We start from the raw sequence: 21,344 nt of genomic DNA on the forward strand, positions 1-21,344 counted from the left end.
ACCTACCTATGCATTTCCTTCTTGCTTTCGTGTTTTTCACGCGAACACCTTCGGTGTGAATCCCACCAGCCGAAATCAGTATAGAGAGGTGTTCAGTGTTCCTCATTAGCGACACGGTTGTAGCACTCGTAATCACAGATGCACCCACACCAGTGACCTCACTACGGATGGCGCAATTTCTGCACGCTTTGGCGTCTTGCCGCAGTAAATGAAATGAATGAAAAGTAACGGCGACGCTGAGCACAGTTTTATTTAATTATGTAATCTCAAAGCGACAGACGCCCATCGAAAGGAGTAGAAAAGGACTTTCGCGGGGGGATATCTATTATAAGGTTTGCTAGCTGGCTCCCTCCCGTTCAGTGTCGCGTTGCATTGATAACGCTCGCTTCGGATGGGCCTTTCTCGTTCCCCGATTTGAATAGGAGCGTTATCTAGCTGTAACAAGCGTCGCACGCTATCCACTCGTACTACTCTTAGCGGACCGCACGGCTCGCAACATGAGACCAATAGAGCGCGCTTTCCTGCAAGCGCGCGAGCACGGGCGCAGGTGCAGCTCCGTCACCCGGCGCCCTCCAAAACCCGAAACGGGCTGCCACCGATCCGAAAACGAAAGCAGCGCCGTGCACGCGGTCAACTTCCACCACGAGAAACCGCGTGGCGCTGGGGCTTTATCGGAGGCGCATCAATCCGCACTTTACAACAGTTTCGACTCGCTCGAAAAGCGCGGCCTCACCGACAGGAAAGCCGGCGTGCGGCTAGCCGCTGCGCGGATTTCGCGCGCCGCGCTTCGATTGACGAGAAAAAAAGAGGAGGAAGAGGAACGGCCCAGAAGAGCGGAGAGGGTTAGCGCGTGGGTGAGAGAGGAGCCCCCGGTGGCTGGCGAGGCGGGCTTGACGGCACTGCAGCAAGCCGCGGGTTCTGTCAAAGATGGCGGAGGGCGATGCGTCGTTCGGCGGAAATGCGGACCTCGGCGAGATCGACCTCACGTGGACGGACAAGCTGCGGAAGATGGTCTCCAGTGACGCCGAATGGGAGGCCATCATCCTGAAGAAGATGGAGGAGAAGAGGAACCGAGGTGACTTCCATTTTCACTACGCGGTCCGCTCTGCCGACGAGCTCGGGGCTCGCGTCTGCGGCCAGCGCGTATTGCAGTGCGGCTGGGTGGGAAGGGATGGAGTTGTGGGGCGGCGGTAGTCCAGGTACCGCTTTATTTTATTTAGTGCGCTCTACTTTCGTGAGTGGAGCATGTGTCCGCGCATAAGCTGCTTGCTGCTTCGAGGTGACGTGTTTTGATTGCTTGCGCGCTGTACTGTCGGTAAAACGTGAGCACATGACCGCAAACGTGAACGAGAGAGCGAACAAAAAAAAAGTAGACCGAGAGAAAGCAAAGGAAGCGAGTGGCCACTCCCCATTTATCACCTGCCCGACAAGACGACCGCGTTCGAGCAGCGCGAGCAAGATTTGTTACGCAATCACTCGCTGTTGTGACCGCTGTCTGCTTAATAGACGCTTGATGAATGCCCTATCGCCGTCCGTGTTCGATACCGTCTGTGTGTGCACTAATCGCGAATATACGGTACAGAACGTCCAAATTCTAATGCAGTGCGAGGCTCATTACGTAAGTCAATTGCCTTGCGTTAAGTTGGAACAACAAGGCGCACTTGAACAAGTTGAATGGTGTCGTGTGGTGCTTTCTCCTTACTTGTCCCCTGTGTTCGCGCTGAATTTTTTTCGTGACCATAAATCCAACATTCCAACTAGCCCAATCAGCAGTCTTGATTCAAGTTGAATGGTCACACGCGACATGACGAGGAACAAGCGTCCCCGGCGCGTTTTGCTTGTAATATGCTGCCTCCGTCGGCGCATATGGTTTATCGCGCGTCTGACTACGCGTATGTTAGTCGCAAGCAGTTACAATGCGTGGGCACGTAGTAGCTTCTGTTTTGAAATTGTCGCAATAACCGCCCTTTGATCCAGAACGCGCGACGTTGCCGAATGAATACAAGCCGGATATAAACCATGTCATTTTATACCTGACGACCTTGGACTGCGCTTTGCAGACGCAATTTTACCCGATATCGGAATCACTCGAAGTGTACGTCGAAATTCTGATGCGTCATTCGTCTACGAGTATGTCGCTGTTTCTGTTATCGAACAAAAAATAGATATACAAGAGGATGATTGTCGAAAGGCCTAACAAGGGGGGAATAAGTGAAAGCGTGCAATCTGCAGCTTGCTCATAGGTTCCCTTTGAGAAGGAATGTGCCTCGCAAGTGCTGTGGCTGCACTGCGGTGGAGCATCACCTTGAACTTTACATAGAGCGGTCCGAGAAGAGGCAATAGTTGGCCTATATTTCGTCACGGTGGCGTTCGCAGCATGCAGGTCTTTCCTATATAGCCACCGCCCACCAACGCACACCTGCTTCATCTGTGTACGTACGTACGTTGTTAGTGGCCTGTCGTGCATCCAATACATAAAACTGCTCAATGCAGCTCGTAGTTTATTCGTTTGTCATATGTGCGAATGTCGACAGAAAGCTGTCAGTCCATAGCTGATTCAAGGCGTGGAAGTTTGCCGAAGAACGTTGATTGGTGCCGTCGTGGCGTTTACTGATCGGTACATTACACGTGCAGCTGCTCTAGATATTTCCATATATGCGTGCATCCTTTTTCTGTCGTCTCTCTCTCCTTTTTTTTTTTTTTTCTTAGCCCCTTTCTTTGGGAGACATATACATCGTGCTGAATCAGGCGAGCTTATGCAATACTTTTTTTCTATTTCTCTCTCTCTCTCTCTCTCTCTCTCTCTCTCTCGAGATAAGAAAAGATTACAAAGAAACGCGAATCTGCGGTTTTACCGGTGAAGTGACGACGGGTGAATCCACGCTGTTACGAGTGTTCATGCCGGAAGTCTCCGATTCGAGCGTGCAAGGACACCGATATTGAAACGAAAAGCACGAAAAGGGGCGGAGAAGGCGCTGCCGCCATAATACTTGCAAGATCATCTTTTCTGGGAGACTGGTTTCTGTCAGAGAACTGAATCAGTGGGCGCTGCGCCTGCATCCGCCGTCTGGTCATTATCGGGCAAGGCCACGGGTTTCGGTTTACCAGCGAAGACAGCTACGATGAACGCACCGGTCTCCGAGCTATCTTAAATCTCGAGCATCAACAGACTTGGTCTTTCTTAGACCGGTGCCTTCTGAGAATAGGCAACTTATCGTGTATACGATGTTCAAGTACTGCTGGTTTCTTTAACGATAGGCGGTAAGCTTCTACGCACTTCTTGTTCCTCACAGCGGAGGCGAGGGCTGTACTGGAGTACTGACACTAAAACTGACACTCGATATTTAAATACGTAGGCGTAGACTCGGTAATGACGGCATGCAGTCTTAACTGCTTCTGCGAGCTACAAAGTAATGATACCATCGTTTAATGTGAGCAGTTCGAAACGCACGCCAATGCATGCATGCATGTGTAGCTTTGTGACGAAAATGGCACGTACAAACCGCTGACGCGCGTGCCATGTCATTCAGGTTACAGTAAAACAGTGTAGTTAGACCATTAGAGACCATTAGAGTTACATAATCGATACGAAGATTAGGGAAGCGCGGTCGAGGACGGCAGAAAAACTAGGTGGGGTGATGAAGTTAGGAAATTTGCAGGCGCGAGTTGGAATCAGCTAGCGCAAGATAGGAGTAATTGGAGATCGCAGGGAGAGGCCTTCGTCCTACAGTGTACATAAATATAGGATGATGGTGATGGATGATGATGATGATGATGATGATAATGATGATGAAGATGAAACCAGTATACTCTGGCTAAAGTGAACTATACTCTGTTTTCTGGCCAGGTACACGCGGTGGTCTCACACCATGGGTACCGAAGCAAAGCCAGCGACTCTGCAGTGACAGCAGACGTATAGCCATCTCATGCGCCGCTAAATCGGTCTTAGCCCTTTCACCTCAACTCAACATTTCTCCATATTTCATACAGCTCTCCATATTTTATACAGCACGTGTACGGTTGTCTATTCTTAGGGAGGACGCTTCATTACTATTCAAGTCAGTATTACTTCAGTGGTTTTTCGATTTTATGGGATAAAAGTGCCTCATACGACGTCTAATGTGTATATTAATCAATATTAATGAAGACTATTAAAAATTAATCTGCAGGACTTCGTGACAAGCTGAAGCTGCTATGAGCGCTTGAACGCTGTATAGTGTTTCCCCTCTAAAGTGGCTGACCCTGTGCATGGATTCTTCGCTCAGCGATGTCATTTTTTTTCTTTTTTTTTTTTTTTTTTTTTGGGGGGGGGGGGGGGTTGAAAGTTGAGCACCAGGCGTGGAAGCCTGTCTCGAAACCGAGCAATTAAGCGTCGATGCGAGGCAGAATGGAAGGGTTCAGTCTAAGTCCACTGGCTGCGATTGGTTCAACAATCCCGACGCTCTCAGCATTTCTGTAGCACTGTCATGGTGAGGTGTTCATCTGCTACACTGGACTGCCTGACTAGTGTACGTGTCCGTAGTTGGCGATACCACGTGGGCAACACCTCCGATTGCCGTGATGCCACGTTGTGCACGAAGCCGTGCTGCACTAACGCGTGTTTTGAAACTATATACATCCCCATGATAATGTGATATATTTGTCGCACGCATGAGCGAATTCTTTACCACCTTGATTTACTGAATCGACAGCTCTATCCGCTAAAGAAAAGTAAAACTGCGACAAATTTTTGCTATCGATACCCCTGATCGTATCCAACTACACTTCGGGAACCGTGATGCAGCGGGGCGCATGATATAAAACAAAAATGCGTGCCTGTCTTTTTTGTAAACGACGCCTGAAGTTTCGCGAAGTATGTGTCCAAAGGATGCGACATGCAGCCGAAGCGAAAGCGCACTGTGGAAAAGTTTACACTATAATTATGAAAACTGTTATAACCGGCTATTTGGAATCTTTGCATCGATTGCTCAACCAGTTGAGTGGGTGTAGGTTTGGACGGGTTGTTATAACATAACTTCCCGATACAGTTTGGAACAGGATGAACACGAACCAATGTTTTGTTTGTAGTACGTCCAGCCTGCTTAATTGTTTATTGGTCGTCGTGTTCTGCGCTTTATCGTTGAAGTCAACATGTTGCTCACCTGTAGCTTCGTGTATACGTTGACATTTAAGGCACATCGTTGACTTCTTTGTCATTTAAATGACCGCTGCTATTAAACAAATGGCTGGCGTCAAGTGTTTGATTTGAGTAGTCGCGGCTTTAACTTTACAGTATTATTTTTATGAAGAACGATGAACTCTCCTTTTTGCTCATTCGACTGATGACGTTTTTTTCACAGACAGTATAAGCCGGCAGCAATCCACGATCCATCAATTGGATCACTCTGTCGCCCATTCTAAAATCATTAAAGACGACATTGCAGTGGGGTACCAATTCGACTTGCAGTCCAATTATAAGAATCTTGTGTTAAGCTCACTGGGCGCGGTTGTCCGTTCAGTTAAGCCAGGCCAAGAATAACCAGTTGCGTTCGTTGAATTGGCGTTGTCACAGGAACATACAGGAAGCTGGCACGGCGATAACGCCAAAAAGCGACCGACAACGCCAGGAAATACAATGAGAAAGACATTTCGTCGACCTGCCCTGCATCCACAGGATAGCGCACAAGTTAGACAATGAAACCCTGGCGATGTGGGTCACAGCACCAAGTTTCTCACAACATTAGCGCACGTGTGAGAAATGGGGCGTAGAAGACTCCTCAGACGAGGAAGAAAACTGCGTTCTGAGTTAGGCAGGAAGACGATTAAAAAGCGGTCGAGTTGACCGCGTTGCTGTTGCTCGTCCAGTTGTGCCAACAATATTCAGTGAAATACGACTCGATCGAACATTGGTTCGACAAACTCTCATTTCAGCGACCGTTTACAAAACCTGCGTGCCAACACCAAGCTTAACTGAATGAAGTTCCGCCAGGGCGAACACTTTTGTGGCCAATTGAGGATGTTATATCATGCGAAGCGATCGAGGCGCCACTCTTAACCACACATATAGCTGTTGGAGATCGATAGCTTCATGCTTTAAGAATAGCCGGGAAGGCGGTGCTTGATGCTTTATTTTCAGGCTTGTACATAAGGAATTACGTGTAATTACTTGCAATATCAGTAACATTTTTGTATAGTTTTGTCATTTATCGATTAATTTTCTTGCTCGGCAATTTTTCTGTGATTCAATTAGGTTTTTTAATAACCAATTACATCGAACCAGTAACTTTCTTGATGGAGACGAAAAACTTTATTAAATGGAAAAAAAAAGAGCTGGGTGATGGGTGAAATAAGCTGCGACAGGCACACAGCTTTGAGCACTTGAATTTGGCGGGAACTACAGTAAACCGGATATATCGAATCTGAAGGGGATCACAAGAAAGTTCGACATATAGGTAATTCGATATATAAAGTAAATGTTACACAAATTTTCGAGGGGATATTACTCCTGTTCGTTATATCCGATAATTCGTTATATGTAGGTTCGATATATCCGGGTTCGACTGTATATGATGCCCGCGGTGGTGGCACGAAGCAGCCTCACGGGTACGCATGTTCAAACAGGCAATTCAGGGCGGTCAGCATTTGCTTCTTATTAATCTCCGCCAGGCGTTGGCCGATTGATTGAACCGGTGCTACTACGACTCCATGGCTGAGGGCCTTAGCCATAGCGATGGCCACTTCGGACGTTGATGCCAGGAGATCAATCTCCTACGATTTTTTTTTACGGCTTTGCATTGGCCCTATACCTGGAGCGTCTTCATTAAGACCCAGAAACCATGTAGCGCGACCCAGACGCCAGCATCGCGTATAATGACAGTCGTGTGTACAAGGTGTTCGTACTTTGCAACACTGCGCTTCCTGACGCGCGCACAATGAGCGACGTTTCAGCGTCGTCGCTGGTGTATTCGCAAGAAAACGAGGGAAGATGACCGATGAAAAATTTTTAAAAGCAATGTGGGAATAAGCGTGTGAAGGGCTGCTTGGGGACGCACTGAAAGATCCAGCCCAGCTCGTGCTATTTAGTGTGTGCAATGTTAATAAACGTTGCGAGGAAAGTGACGTAAATGTAATCGATTACATTTTAGTAATTGTTCAATTACTTTCGCGTGGCAGTAATTGGTGTGCAAAACTCATCATAATCTAAAGTGCAGGTTAACTACAAGTTAAATCACGCGCCTGTTCGTCTCACTCACAGGATATCTGAAAAGGTGCCTTGCCCAGGCGATGTCAGTCAGTCCAGACTTGCACAACTATACAAGGAAGAGGTCATTCACGGTCTTTGCTTACACGTATACCGTCGGGCGCTAAGTTGTGTGTGTGTGTGTGTGTGTGTGTGTGTGTGTGTGTGTGTGTGTGTGTGTGTGTGTGTGTGTGTGTGTGTGTGTGTGTGTGTGTGTGTGTGTGTGTGTGTTGGCTCGTGCGACAAACCTGCTGTGATTAATTACGGCTGAATTTAGGGCTCTCCGAGCTGCGCGTTCCGCCTTCTGGTGCGGAATTCACAAAGATTTTCGTTCATTTCCATGAACTGTTGGTCACCGACAGGCCACATCCGCTATTACCTCTATTATAGCAAGAGACTGCAGCTTGTCCTTTGGAACTGTCATAGCTATAGCGCGCCAACTGCTTTGTGTATATACTAGCCCGATTTGTCTTGCGCGAAGTTGACCCAGGGCCTCCGCACGCCTCTGTTCAGCGTATTCAGCACGCTGATTAGGAGGAACGAGTGGGCCGATCCCGGAGTTATCGCAGGGCCTCAACGGATAAGCTGGGCCCGAAAGTACCTCTAACTGCTGTTGTGCTGAAAATATGCAAACATAAAGAGGGGCGTAGGAAAATCATTTGATGTAGCTCAGAACCGTCACTTCATCCCACAGTTCACTTTGTCCACTGTCCATAAATACGGCCTGTTTGTCGTCTAAGACCAGCGCGTCACACGTTCAGTTTCTCTACCGCAGCGCAGTGCGCCGGAAAGAAGACGAAGGAGGTATATCGTGAAGTCAAGGGTTGGATTTTTCGAACTAACGCGTCGTTCGAATAGAACCGCGACGATTATAGCTAGACAGCAGCACTAAAAGATAGGCGCACGATCATGCTTTGGCGCCCCTGTATACGGCCGACTGGGGAATCTGAAATGCTATTTGCTGACGTTCGCGAATGCATGCCGATATTGATCTCCGCTTGCGAACGGATTTGCTTTTCGTTTATCTTTTTGAGCGCAGACGATGTGCAGACTCAGTAATAATCGATGCGAGAGATGACCCGTGGAAAGGAACGGAGGCTGATCGATAGACGTTGCTGATAACGGTTATCATTCAAAGAGCTGGTAAATGCGCCGTTTATTCCGAATGTGGGTTGCGGCGTACGAATTTCGAGGGAAATACTAGACAAGAATTTGGCGCGCCAGTACTTGTTACATCTCGACCCATATACGACGAACTCGCTCACAGCGAACAGTTTTCCATCACTGAACAAATTCTACATCAAGCTTAAACATGATGCCTATAGTGCGGGCGGCACACTTGCGACGACCTGCATGACATGGGAGTCGAATATCCGAACCAGGCGTACAGGGAAAGAAAGCGCTGCCAACTTTCGCACCCGAAAGTTACGAGGCGCGTTTAATTGAACGCGACAGTAGCGTACCGCTTTTTTTTTTTTTTTTTTAGCGCATCACGCGGTAATACTGTACGACAGTACTTACATGTGGTGCATCCCCCTTCGTCCGAAACAATCCGGTACCCGTTTCCGGCTAGCGCGTTTCGGTTCAGAGCACACGCCGGCAGCCGTCTCAATTTTCCTCTCTCCCGTGATGCGATAAGCCAGCGTTTAGATTCACCACGCGAGTCGACTTATCCATCTCGATCTACCCTCTTCGGAGCATTAATGCGATTTGCCTTCCTATAGCGCATCGCCGCCGTTCACCTATACCTGGTACGATGCGCTGAATGTTCGCTGCGATGCGCCGTGCACCTGTCGCATTCATGCGAACGCGGCTACTGAAGAGCACGTTCTATGCGCGTGCACTTCCTAACCGCTGCTTCAGGATTTCAAATTTCTAGTTCGTTTAAACGTCGTACCGGGCTTTCCAGCCGGGCAGACGCACTCTGAGTGCAGACTAACTGCGCGACCGCGTGTCCCTATCTGTCGAAATATCTTGCATGCCGCATCAGCGTATATTCGGCGTGGTAGACTATGCAAGCAGTGAGCATACAGACAGACAGACAAAGAACTTTAATGTGACAGACAAAGAACTCAAATATAAATCAATTCGGCTGGGATATTACGTGCCAACACTACGATCCGATTGCGAGGCACGCCGTATGGTGGGAGACTCCGAATTGATTTTGACCGGATTCTTAAACGTGTACCAAAATTTAAGTGCACGAGCGTTTCTGCATTTCGCCCCCGTCGAAACGCGGCCGCCGCGGGCCGGGAGTCAAACCCGCGACTTTGTGCTTAGCAGCGCAATGCCTTAGCCACTAAGCCACCGCGGCGGGTAGCGAGCTTTTGTATATACGTAGATTGGCGAAATTTGAGGGAACGATCATTGGCTCAGCGAATAGCCGGTTTCTCGCATAAGGTAAGCGTTTAGCGCGTAAGACAGGGCTTCTACCGCGCCTTATTGTCTCCCTCATTCGTTCATGAGAACAGAAATTGGCATTCAGCTGAATGCAGCACCTAGCTGAAAACAACGTCTGTTTTTTTAGAGCGCAGCTCTTAGGCGCCCGTTCCTGCGGGAAGCGGCGGTGGCGGCGTATCCGATCGAACGAGCACAGCAAAAGATGAAGGCGAACGCGGAGCGCAGCGGGGGATGAAAGACGCGAGGAGGAAAGCGGAGAGGGTGCAACGGTGCCATGAGGCGGAAAGCGGAGGGGGATATGGCGAAAGCGTGAGAAGAAAAGCGTAGTACGGCGACCATGACTAAGAGACAGCGCCAGAGTAGTGCGCGTCGTCTGGTAGCTCTGTTGGCGCGGCTGCTGTGAATCGCGCCCACGCGTCATCCACGCGCTGGCTCTCACAATCTCCAGATTAGCGAGGCAGTCGTGCCGTACTTCGCTCCGTTTGCAACGTGCCGCACGAGACAGATTGTCCGCGCCAGCCAATATGTCGCGAAATGAAAACACGTATAGAGCTGCGCTCAAATTTCGCATTAGGGAGCATCGTAATCGTCGGTGAAGTTTTTTTTTTTTTTTTTTTTCGCTACGAACTACGAATGTTTCTAAAGAACTCTCCCTGGTCTGGTGGATATGAAACGCGGCACCTACGCTTTTTCGCTGCATTCAACTGATCTGGTATAGTTATCAGCGCGAAGACAAATTAAAAAGCAGGCGTTGTGAATTAGCGTTGGTTGGCGCAGGACGCTACGTTGAACTTCAACGGAGGGGCCGTGGTGAATCAGTGGCTGCGCGGTCCTGCTGCTGAGCTTGTCAAGTTGTGGGTTCTATTCTCAACCGCGCTGACAGCATTCCGATGGGAGCAGCATGCATAAATGCACGTGTACCAAAACCGAGCTTTGGGTTCGCACAATTTTATCCGGTGCCCTCCCCTATGCGGCGCTTCTCATAGTCAATGTGCTGCTTTGGTAACATAAAAATCAACCTTATAACGTGCAAGCGAATCCACGCCCACAGCAAATTTCTTTTTTTTTTTTTCTTTTTTTGAGTGACGGGACAGTGTTGTAAGGTCTTTTCTTCAGAACACTCGCGCGAGTAAGTATGGCGTAATGCAGTCATGCCATTGGTCATTCTGTCATACAGTGTGCGGTCATGCCGCTATGATTCTGTTGGCGAGCACGAAGCCGCGACTTACGATTTCCAGCCATAGTATACCCGCGCGTATCCATGGGGGTGGTACGCGATATCGCTTGCGAACTTTAATTTGGGCAGTTAGAGAACGTCAGACAGTCAAAACTGGTCTGCGCAGTGTTCTGCACGGCGTCTCTCGGAAAAAAATGTATAGTATAATTATTTTTATTGATCCGTTTGCATCGTCCCTGTTCACTTCTCACGTATGATAAGCTGCTGCTAGCTCGTTCCACAAAGTCTCGAAAATCCTACGGCTGCCGCTTCGTGTGCACACCGCATTGGCAGAAGCAAGCTCAGCCGACACACGTGAACCCGGTACCGTGACGTCACGATAGAGAGAGGCAGTCGTGCATAATAACATGGAAACGCTTGCCCCAAATACAGCAGCATGGAGAAAAGGAAAAGAAAATGAGGGGCCTGACGTCAGGCAGTCATCCTTCGCAAGGCAACCTCCTCTGACACCGTTCTGTCTCTACTTTCACTCACCAAATGTGCACATCACGCCTTGAACCCTGTGGAACGACACGCCGTACACACCGTATACTCTGCTTGGTTCGTGGTACAAAGCGAACATTGAGAACCGGGCGATCTGTGACATAATATTGTAGTCGAGCCGTGTATATTGTGCCAGGTTTCGTATCCAATATTTAAAAATAAAGTAAGCTCTTTGTAAAATTTATCATAAGGGTCGGCTGGGAGAATACGAGTCTTAATGGATTGTGATAGCGCCGAACGCGGCATTACTATAAAACATGGAGTAACGGAAAGCTGCGGTGCTTAGCAGCCAATGAATGAATGAACTAACGAGCGAGCGTTGATCGCGTTAATTTATGCTTTAAAGGGACACTAAAGAGAAAGACTACATCAGTTCAGACTGATAAAGTATTCTTCGAAAACTATATTATAGCGTCAGCTGTTATGGGCTCAATCCAATAGCCGTTTCGGGTCGCTATGATGCCGGCGGCGTCCGCGTAACCGCTATCGCCGGAAACGCGAAAAAAGTACCCGATTCCCGCCGGGATCGAACCCGCGCCCGCTGCGTGGAAGCCGGATACTCTACCACTGAGCCACGCAAGCGCTTGCTATCGGGCCGCGGAAAATATCCTATAAGCCTAGCACGCAGGGGGAGACGACTTGAGCCTCCGCCAGTATGGTGGCGCCATCTAGGTAAGGTGCCTGCAAACGCGGCGTCCGCAGGCGCAGACGACGATATGCGATTCAGACGAGGCACGCAATCAACGCGCTCACGAGCTGCCGAGCCTCCGCCAGTATGGTGGCGCTATCTAGTTAAAGTGCCTGCAAACGCGGCGCGCCCGACATGTAAGTTGCAGTTGTAAGGCTTGATCGGACTCAGCAGACTGCTGTGCAGAGAGCATTACAAGCCGCAGCTCGCCGTCGATGCCGGGCCGACAGTTCAGATCGTTCTCGTCAAAACGAGGCGAACAGACTGCCGCGAAGACCCTGTTGTGCGTGGTGCCCAAATTGGAGCTACCCTTGAGCCGCTCCACCTGCTTACGCTGTGACTGTGCTGCGTGTGCCGCGCAGGCCTGTGACTTTTTTTTGTTCATTTCGCCATAATAACTTGATTATTCGACGAGAAAATGAAGGTAATTTTAATTTCGCGCCATAGCCCCGCCCTGGTACGTCGGTGCGACGTCACGAATTTCTTTTTTTTTTACTTGGGCCGAATCGGCTCAGTAAAAGTTCCATAAACTTGCCATGTCCGAACTTTGGCTCCTTTGGGACACGGTGTAGCCAATTTTAATGCGTAAGCATTCTTTGGCGAGTATCCCAGCAAGATCTGTCGGTCCCGTGACGCCTTATATCTGCAAATCAAATGCATAATCAGGTCAAGTTAACTCATGTAATCGTTATAATAGTGTAATAGTAGATGATTGGTAGCGATGAGTAGACATGCATTAGCTAGCTAATTAAGTAATCAATAGCAATGTAGCAGCCGAGCCAAAGAATGCTTACGCATTAGTAGACAATTCTCAGAATTTCTGTAGATGTTGTTTTACCGATGAACGCTTTAACTAGGCCCTAGCAGAGGCCGTCAAAATCCATGACGTCACGGCTAACTGGTCCGGTAACTTCAAGGCGCCGTCACCACCTGTGTTGCCATCTTGCACGTTTTCTGGCTTACCAAGCCTCTTCTCGCGGTAAGAGAGGCGTTTTTTTTAATTGTACAAGGGTAATTCACTAATACAGGTAATATAAATTTTCTCTATAGTGTCCCTTTAAGAACATTTGCTTAGAAATTCCCATCCGCGCATAGGTGGGTGCGGCATGCAAGCGCGTACTCTGATGTCGGTGCACGTTAGAGGAAACTCAGCCATTTTAATTTAATTCAGCACCCCTTCCACCGGGACTTCTCTGTCAGTCCAGGTGCTGCCTTGGGTCATTAGAACCGATCAAAACTGAGTAATGCTTCATGTAAATACAGCACGAAAGGGTAAACAGGTGAAAAAGAAATCGCCACACATCGTGTCGTGTTGTTTTGTTCTGGTTTAAGCATGACCCTAAAACAACTTCCCGAGCTAATTCGTACAGAAAGAGAGAGAGGGGGGGAAGGGAGTAGTTAGTTCCAGGAAAGCAAGAAATGAGGCTGGTTGGTACGATATCGTGAAAACTACGCTAAGTATTACGAAAACGAAGGAGCACACACATGGGGTGAGAGGTACAGGGAAGAAGAGGAGTTAAGATAATGAAGAGAAACAGGTGCCTATATACAGGTCCACTACGTTGCGGCATGTCTAAAACCGTGCGTCTAGTTTAGTGGCTTGTAGAAAGGCTACAGCAGCGCTTATAATCACAGCTGAGCTGTTTGCGTCAGGCTAAGGGCCAAAAATAAGTCCTCAGTTGGTGGACTGCTATCGAAGTTTGCGATCGGGGAGACTGCAGATTCTGCCATTCTCGCGCGTACTCGGGTTAAACGCAGAACACGTGTGCAAGTGCTTCTGGCACGTGACTGTGTTCACAATTTGTACCAGTGTCACTGCAACGTATGAGGCGTGAACTAATCCATGCTCTTAAAATAAGCGGAAACTGAAGTATGCTTTTATGTTAACACTACGGTCGCAATGATCGTCATCATTAGCATATTTTAAGTGCACTGCGCGACGGAGAAATTCCAGAAATATCAGATTACATAGACCTTCGCTACAAAGAGTAATCGGGACAGAAATTTTAATTTGTTATAAGCGGTGTTTTGTTAAAAGCGCAATAGATATGAGAGAGTCGTAGTATAACGCGGGATGTGGTACACTTCAGCAGCGTGCGAGTTTATCGAATGTATATTGAAGCAAAGTCGCGCACGACTGTGGCGACAAATACAGTAGAGAAATTCTGCTGATGCCCGTGAACAGCTGCCTCTTCTGTCGGTTATCATTGCGTGATACAGTTGGTAAGTCACAAGGAGCCGCCACCACGTGGCGGGGTGACCTTGGCAACGCTCGGCAGGCTAGTCCGAAGAAACGCAAAGGGTGTTGCGCCAAGCGTTCCCGTGCGGATTTCGCTCTTCCTACTAAACGGAGTCCGGTGCTATACTACACTTCGAAATTTTCGATCTGAAATGCACGCACTGCTGCTGGTACCGCGAAATAGTTCCAGTAAAGCAATATATCGAATAAAGCGATTTTGGTATAACGAGGATTTACTGTATATGCATCCGTCTTGCGTAACTAACTCTGTAGCGGCGAATCTCCTCGGCGCTCCACCTAATTTTCTGCCGCACTCAACTGCGCTTCCCATTCCTTAATTAGCATCCATTATGTCACTTACTTTAACGGACTACGAGGCAATTAGTTTCAGTACGCATTGCGCGACCTGCCAGCTCCACATTATTCCTCTTATCTATAGTATCACCTACCCATGTTTCATATCTAATACCATATCGTCTTAGTCGATCGTTGGGCTATCATGGTGTTCAACTTTCTTCCTTAGCCTCCATGTTTCGGTCCAGTAGAAGAGTCATTGACTTTTACAGCGCGCGAAGTAACATAGACTGAGGGGGAAAAAACACAGACACAGCGCAGACACAAACCACCCTACTGAAGTAGAGTATATAGCTTTGGCAGAACAGAATTACATAACTGTTCGTTTTAACGACATTGGTAAGCTGCAGTTTCTTACTCGGGACCGCCTGCCACGCGCACTGCATTCCATTTATGCCTACCGGGGGCGCATATTTACGTAACGAAGGACGGAGTGGCGGGCAAGGGTGAGCGGCCTCCCGGAGTCTCTTCACAAAGAAGCGACCAGTAACGTGAAGCTGCGGGCCACGTGGCCATGACATCAGCCCTCACTCGCGCGCGTCTGCGTGGGGCACTAAATATAGCGTCGCGTGCCGGTTACATTTAACTTTTTCTGTACTCGAGCACGTGACCAGGCAGCCGCGACTGGGCTAGGATTTAGGTTTGTCCACATGTTCGCCCGTGTGTTCGACGGCTTCCTTTCTTTCACGATCCGCTACCGTTTTCGCTCGTCGGTTCAATTTCATTTCATTTTGCCTGAGAATATAGAATGCTGTACTTTGCCTTACTAGTCCTGTGTGCTGTATTGGAAGGTACAGTACGTCGGTAAATAAAGAAACGCGATAAAAACCGGAAGCGACTCTCGGCAGGCAATTCATTCAAAAGCTTCGCTTGAGGGAGTGGCGGTGTACAAGCTTCTATCATAAACCGCAATGCATGTCACACACAACGTGACCCAACTGTAACTATTTGCGGGCTGTTGTCCGGTGGCATATTCACGTGGTGACGCTTATTCCGCAAAGTGTATCATACTTTGCGGTGATTGCGTTTAGTATATTGCCGAACGTTACAAGCAGTGAAACGGCGCTGTACGCGAACATTCCTGCACGTGCGTCACCACCCTGCGTGGCTTCTTGTGTCTTGGTTGTCTTGTGTATGCTGTGACTGTGCTCCTGTATCACTAGCTTCGTGCAGTGTAGTTGAGGCTAAAACAAATGGCGTACCACTATTATCAGTAACAGCAAATTATTATTCAGGTTAACGCAGCCTCAGTTTCTTTTACGAAGGAAAGAGCGGTTCGCATGACACTCAAATACTAATAAATTATTAGTATGCACGCCTTCACGTGAAAATTAAGCTGCTCTCACTGCAGGAATATTGTGTGTTCCGCCTAGCAGTGGACCGCGGGTACAGTTTCTTTCTTTCTTTCTTTCTTTCTTTCTTTCTTTCTTTCTTTCTTTCTTTCTTTCTTTCTTTCTTTCTTTCTTTCTTTCTTTCTTTCTTTCTTTGACGTTATAATAATTCCAGGGTTTATTGCTGTAATCTGCAACTGTATCCTAGCTGTTACGAGTAATGCAGAAGAGTGTTTTCATGCACGCTTTTCTTCACAATCGACGCCCCGTTTCCCGGCACTGAACACTGCGATCATCAACTTTCACCATTTGATCTTATCCCCGACGCATTAGGTCATCTTACGGCTAATGTTCAGTACCAGTTGATGGCTTTTATTATTTGCATACTTTTAATCACGCTTACCGTTTCCATGCTAGCGTTCTGGGTTACGCAGATATGTTTTCAATCTGCAAAATGAAGGTACTCTTCGGAGAGAGCGGGCTTCCCCGCATAAGGTATCTTATTGTGGAGAAGCCAGCTTTGACTAACGTTAGCTAACGCAGTTACTTGGACAGCTTTTGAAGCCCGTCGCGAGCGGCGGCGAGTGCACCACATGGCACATACACACGCTATCCCCTCCAAAGCCCTCATAACCTTGTAACTGCGCATAGGAGAAGACGCATTCCTTGCGCGGTGCCAGTGCATGCAGCCGTTGTCAGGCGATCTTAGTGCAGTGTTCGGGAGTAGCGTGCATGGTGCATACACGGAGCATGATGGTCCGTTTGGCTTATCATGCCAACAAGTAGCTAAGTCTTCATATTAATGCCGTAGCAGTGTACGGGACGGTCGCCGGCCTTCATTCGTGATGTAGGCGCTAAACTACCGGCGGGCAATCCCGGAGGCAGTTTTAATCAAAGGTGTAGGCACGCTGATTCTGATGTACCAGTACACGATGCGTGTCCTCGTAAAGGTTGTGACGCGAAAGAGACGCCAAGATGGCAAATAAGTGAGACGCCACTAACGGGGTGAGAGCGACGGTGCGGGAGAGGATGAATCTCGGGGAAGTGGTGTGACGTAGATGGAGGCACGTGACAGGAGGAGTGGCAGCATTTGCACGCGCTGGATGGCGCTATGCTCTTCACTTCATTACGACTTACGTATATAGGTGGCTGTGATAAAGCGACAGCTGGTTCCCATAAGTATGTATGCGTGGATATATACGATGGTATGGTCAGTGTGTAGTTAGTTTGAATCGATAGTTTCATGCTATATGTTATATAACACTAGCTCAGATGTGTATTTGATGTGTTAAGGGCAACAAAACAAAAAGAGCTGTCATAGGTGATTTTGGGTTTCTGTTATCTACAGAAGACATAGACTCGTAGGCAGCCGCGGTAGATCATGCCATACCTCACAAACGATTACAAAGTAGCAGCAGAAGACATATGCGGACGTTGGTAAATAATTGCCAGATTACAGGGTCGTGTAATTCTACCGCTCTACGGTCACTCAAGTAAAGCATGAGGACCTGTGCTTTTCTTTAAATCTTCCTCCCCGAATTCGCAGAGATGGGCATCGAGACACAAGAGGAGCAGCCATCGGTGCTGGCCTCTGTGGGTGGCCTCTTCAGCAAGATCAAGTCTTACATCCCGACACGCAAGGGTGGCGCCGACTTCACCACCGGTGCTGGAGCGCAGGGAGGGCCCAACACAGACAACCAGACTGCCGTCGACGGCAGCAGAGAGGTCATGGAATCCCAGTAGAACCGTGCGCCAGGGCTCTTGAGGCCGCATTCCACGAAGACCCTCCCTCCAGCACCGTTCCTTTGCTTGGCTCGTGGCGGTAACCAGCGACTGGCAGCAGCCGTTCGTCTCAGCATGCCGGCTGCTGACCCGGCGGCTGACACCGTGCACCGTCGGTTATGCAGCGCGGACGGCAAGTGGATGAGGATGAAGCGTATTCCTTGAACACAGGATCTGGCCAGTGTATTGTTCTTTTCACTCTTGTTCCAATCAGGCTCGGAGTTTTGTTTGCAGGTGCAATTCGCGGTTGAGCATTTGACCACTGTAGGAAAAGGAGGAATTTACTAACGCTTTTTTTTTTTTCATGAAATACTTGTTCCGGACGCACGAGTGTGACTTTAGTCTTGCGAAGGTGTCACATTTTCTTTTCCTGTTTTGTGTTCTCTTTCTAACGCAGATGTTTTAATTCGTTTTATGTTGTTGCATAAATTTAAGATTATTGCAATGCAGAACCCGTGTGGAGTATGCTCATAATGTCGACAGCGGAAGCTAATAGTTGAATATTGCCGTAGCAGACAGCAAAACATTTAAGCATATGCTACAGAGGACGAGTAAACAGCGCCATATTGGTTTATTTCGACCAGTCCCAGATTTCCAAAAATGCACACAAGTAAAACTAGTTCAAATGAATGTTGTTCTGCAGGCCTTACAGATTAAGTGCTTGACGAAGGTCGCAAAGGTGAATGGCACCGGGATTGACCACAGCCGTTGCTATGAAAGATCATGTGCTCCAGTCTTGTTTCATACGGATGCAACTCTAGAAGTCCTGTAAAATGTGTCTAAGTGTCACCAAAAGACAATCCTCATTCTGGCAAGTTAGTTCTGTGCACATTGTCAGCATACAACGAGCAAGACTTAAAGAAAGATGTAATAACCAACGCTAAAGACGGCCTGTGCTATCTTTAATACTGCCACATTCAGAAGGCCAACTTTGTTTTTTATCCACAGCCACAATATGTTGTCCAGGTGTGACCCACATTATGGAGGTTATGTTTATTTACTGCAAATGTGTGTAGTGTATTTTTGTCTGTGAATATCATTTGCAACCAACTATGCCAGCGCATAAGCTTATATAGAGCTTATATGGTAGCTTGCTTGCAGTCATACAAGCCAGTCTCATGTGATTGTTTTCTTTGTTTTCTTTTCGATAACGACTGTTTCAGATTTGAGGAACTCTGTGTAGATATGGTTGTGAACTTTCATGGAAATACACTGTGATGTTTGAGATTCTATTTCCATTTATGTGGCGTACTATGGCTGAGTTTAGTTAATATGAACTGGCCCTTTCTGATGAACTGTTAGTAAGTGCCCCTGTAGGTCTATATAGTTATGAGGATAAAGTAGCAGTGAATAAAATAGACAATAGACATTCTCATAAAGGGTGAACTTTTATGCTGATGCACTCAACTTTCACAGGCAATGGTGTGTCCTCAAGAAGCGTAAGATTGCATGCAAGAAGTGCCTGAGCAGATTGATCATGTAAGAATTATGTTGGACGCAGCAACTGATGTAACTTTACATTTCATTAAGCAAATAGTGCTGTAGAGAAATGTTTTTTTTTTTTTTCCATAGCAGTGCAGAAATCTGTTAATTGCATGTTGTGTGTCATTTCCTTTAGTAACCGATCCAGCCATGAGCTTTGTAATCAGTTATCTGCAGCACTGTCTGCCTGCTAAATTACCTATACAATGTATTATTTACAATATGAGTACCTAGTCACCTATAATGCATATCAACTCTTTGTTTGTCCTCCTTTTGCTTAGGCTGTAGCATGTACAAGTGAGAGTGATAAAACCGGGTGATGGGATAGTTTTTGGAGCACAAAATCCTACTGTATTTTCGCAGCATAGGTGACACAGGGATGAGAAATAAATATGAACACCGACTTTGAACAACCACATAGCTATTTATGGAGAGCAATCGCAGACTTTCATAAAGTTGAAGGCCATTGCTTGTAGTTGCATGCCAGGTCTGCTAGCAGAACAATTCTAAGTCAGCATCCAGAGATTGCTAAGTGAGATTACTGAAGCTGCAGAGATAGCAAGGCAACAATAGCTGAGTGCCTATGCATTCCATCAATCACACTGGCTAGTAAGAAATCTATGCTTTCATGTGCAGGATCTTGGTCATGTCCCGCTTATGCTTCACACAATAATAATGTTCAGACGTCTTTCACTACATGGTGCTTCGCAAATGTTATTTAATCGCTCTTGCCCTGTAAACAGCTTCAGTCTGTGAAGGTCATGTGGTTGCTCTCCCTATATCAGTATGTGACTGTTATGAAATAAAGGTTGTTGATAGTCGGAGCTCCCATTGTCTGTTTTTCTAGCCCATGTTTGTGTCACTGTGAAAAGTGCTGTAAGAATTACCATCAAGCCCACCTTCACATGTTACACAAAATCCTAAATTCATTATGCAAAATCCCTGATGCAAGATGTGTAGGGCTGACACAGTAAGCCTTCAACTGCCTAAAAGAGGACTGAAACTTTCATGCTGTGATGGAGTATCTGATGCAGCTGTCGTTTCTGGAAACGCTAACTCCATGTGTTTTACTACATGTATACCAGTTACAGATGTATTTCTTGGAATAGTACCTGTCCTGTAGCTATTGTACTCTTGACAGCAAACAATGTTGTCTCCTAGAAACACTCTTTCTCATGACGAGTCTGTGCTGCTGCTCTTCTGTATCAAGTGGTGACACTGAAGTTAGCAATGTCTGTCCATACTCTCAACGAAGAATACTTAACTTTTATCAAGTGTATAATGGTGAGCATCAACTACAGCACAGTCAGTAGTCAGGGTTTTAGACTAGAAGCAAAGAAAGAACTGGTGGTGCTGATGTCTCTGTGTATCTAGACATCTAAGCAGAGTGCTTCATACAAGTTTACTATTAGTGGTGCAGCCTATTTTCAATAGAAGACTCAAATACTAGTCATGTTTCTTGTTCCTTGCCTTAATCGTTGACATCTATGAGTGTGACTAGTGCTCTCTGTATTATAACAAAGGGTACTTCTCGTGAAATAGATTTATGCATCTCGTTCTTTCATAAATGTCTGTGCTACATTCTCCTTGGGATGTATTTAGCAGCATTGTTTTATTTCAATAAAAAACTATGTGACGTTAACACCACTGCATACCTTTTCTTTGAAGAAAATAATGCTTACAGTTGGCTGACAGTGATGTAAAAACTCTTAATTCATCATGAAGCTCAAACACTATCATTGCAACTACCACACAGGAAAAACTCTCCATACATGCACACATAGTGAGAAATGTGCAAACTACAATTTCAAGAAAGCATAGAAAAATTGGCACCTGCATTCCATTTTACCAAATATGGTAAACACATGGAGAAAAATCTTCATTTTGCAGCATTAGTATAGATTACGTTCAACATTCTGCTAAACTAATCCAGAAACATGTTTCCCAACACAAAACAGTTTGCCATAAAAGGTAGGTGTCAAACAACCACTGTATAAAGCGTTAGTCACTCTTGGTGTGATAATTGTATCACTTTTGTAAGTGGCGATTCTATTCAGCGAGATTTCTTGCCAAAGAATGTCCCTACTAGGGTCATTCGGTTCTGGTAGTGCAACAGCCAGCCTCAAACT

At 47.1% G+C, this 21,344-nt stretch overlaps 2 protein-coding genes across 2 annotated transcripts in view; one reads left to right on the top strand and one right to left on the bottom strand.

Annotated features, from left to right (window-relative positions):
• LOC119440601 (probable serine carboxypeptidase CPVL) overlaps positions 1 to 9,162 on the bottom strand; it is a 37,186-nt gene extending 28,024 nt beyond the window's left edge. The window contains exon 1 of the mRNA XM_037705499.2: positions 8,741 to 9,162. Coding sequence (XP_037561427.2) covers positions 8,741 to 8,751 — 11 coding nt within the window. The 5' untranslated portion in view covers positions 8,752 to 9,162. The remainder of the gene's footprint in view (positions 1 to 8,740) is intronic.
• LOC119442269 (uncharacterized) lies at positions 576 to 20,859 on the top strand. Its single transcript, XM_037707081.2, has 2 exons — positions 576 to 1,075; positions 17,498 to 20,859. Exons 1-2 carry the CDS (start codon positions 928 to 930, stop codon positions 17,692 to 17,694), a joined length of 345 nt encoding a protein of 114 aa, XP_037563009.1. The 5' UTR covers positions 576 to 927; the 3' UTR covers positions 17,695 to 20,859.
• Positions 20,860 to 21,344: the final 485 nt, after the last annotated feature.

This window comes from Dermacentor silvarum, chromosome 2, assembly GCF_013339745.2.
Source record: "Dermacentor silvarum isolate Dsil-2018 chromosome 2, BIME_Dsil_1.4, whole genome shotgun sequence".
Lineage (NCBI taxonomy): Eukaryota > Metazoa > Arthropoda > Arachnida > Ixodida > Ixodidae > Dermacentor > Dermacentor silvarum.

Bases quoted from the DNA above. Each gene is read 5' to 3' on its own strand.
- LOC119442269 (XM_037707081.2), top strand. From the start codon at position 928: ATGGCGGAGGGCGATGCGTCGTTCGGCGGAAATGCGGACCTCGGCGAG. The intron at 1,076-17,497 runs GTGACTTCCATT...CCGAATTCGCAG, and splicing joins GGAGGAGAAGAGGAACCGAG to AGATGGGCATCGAGACACAA.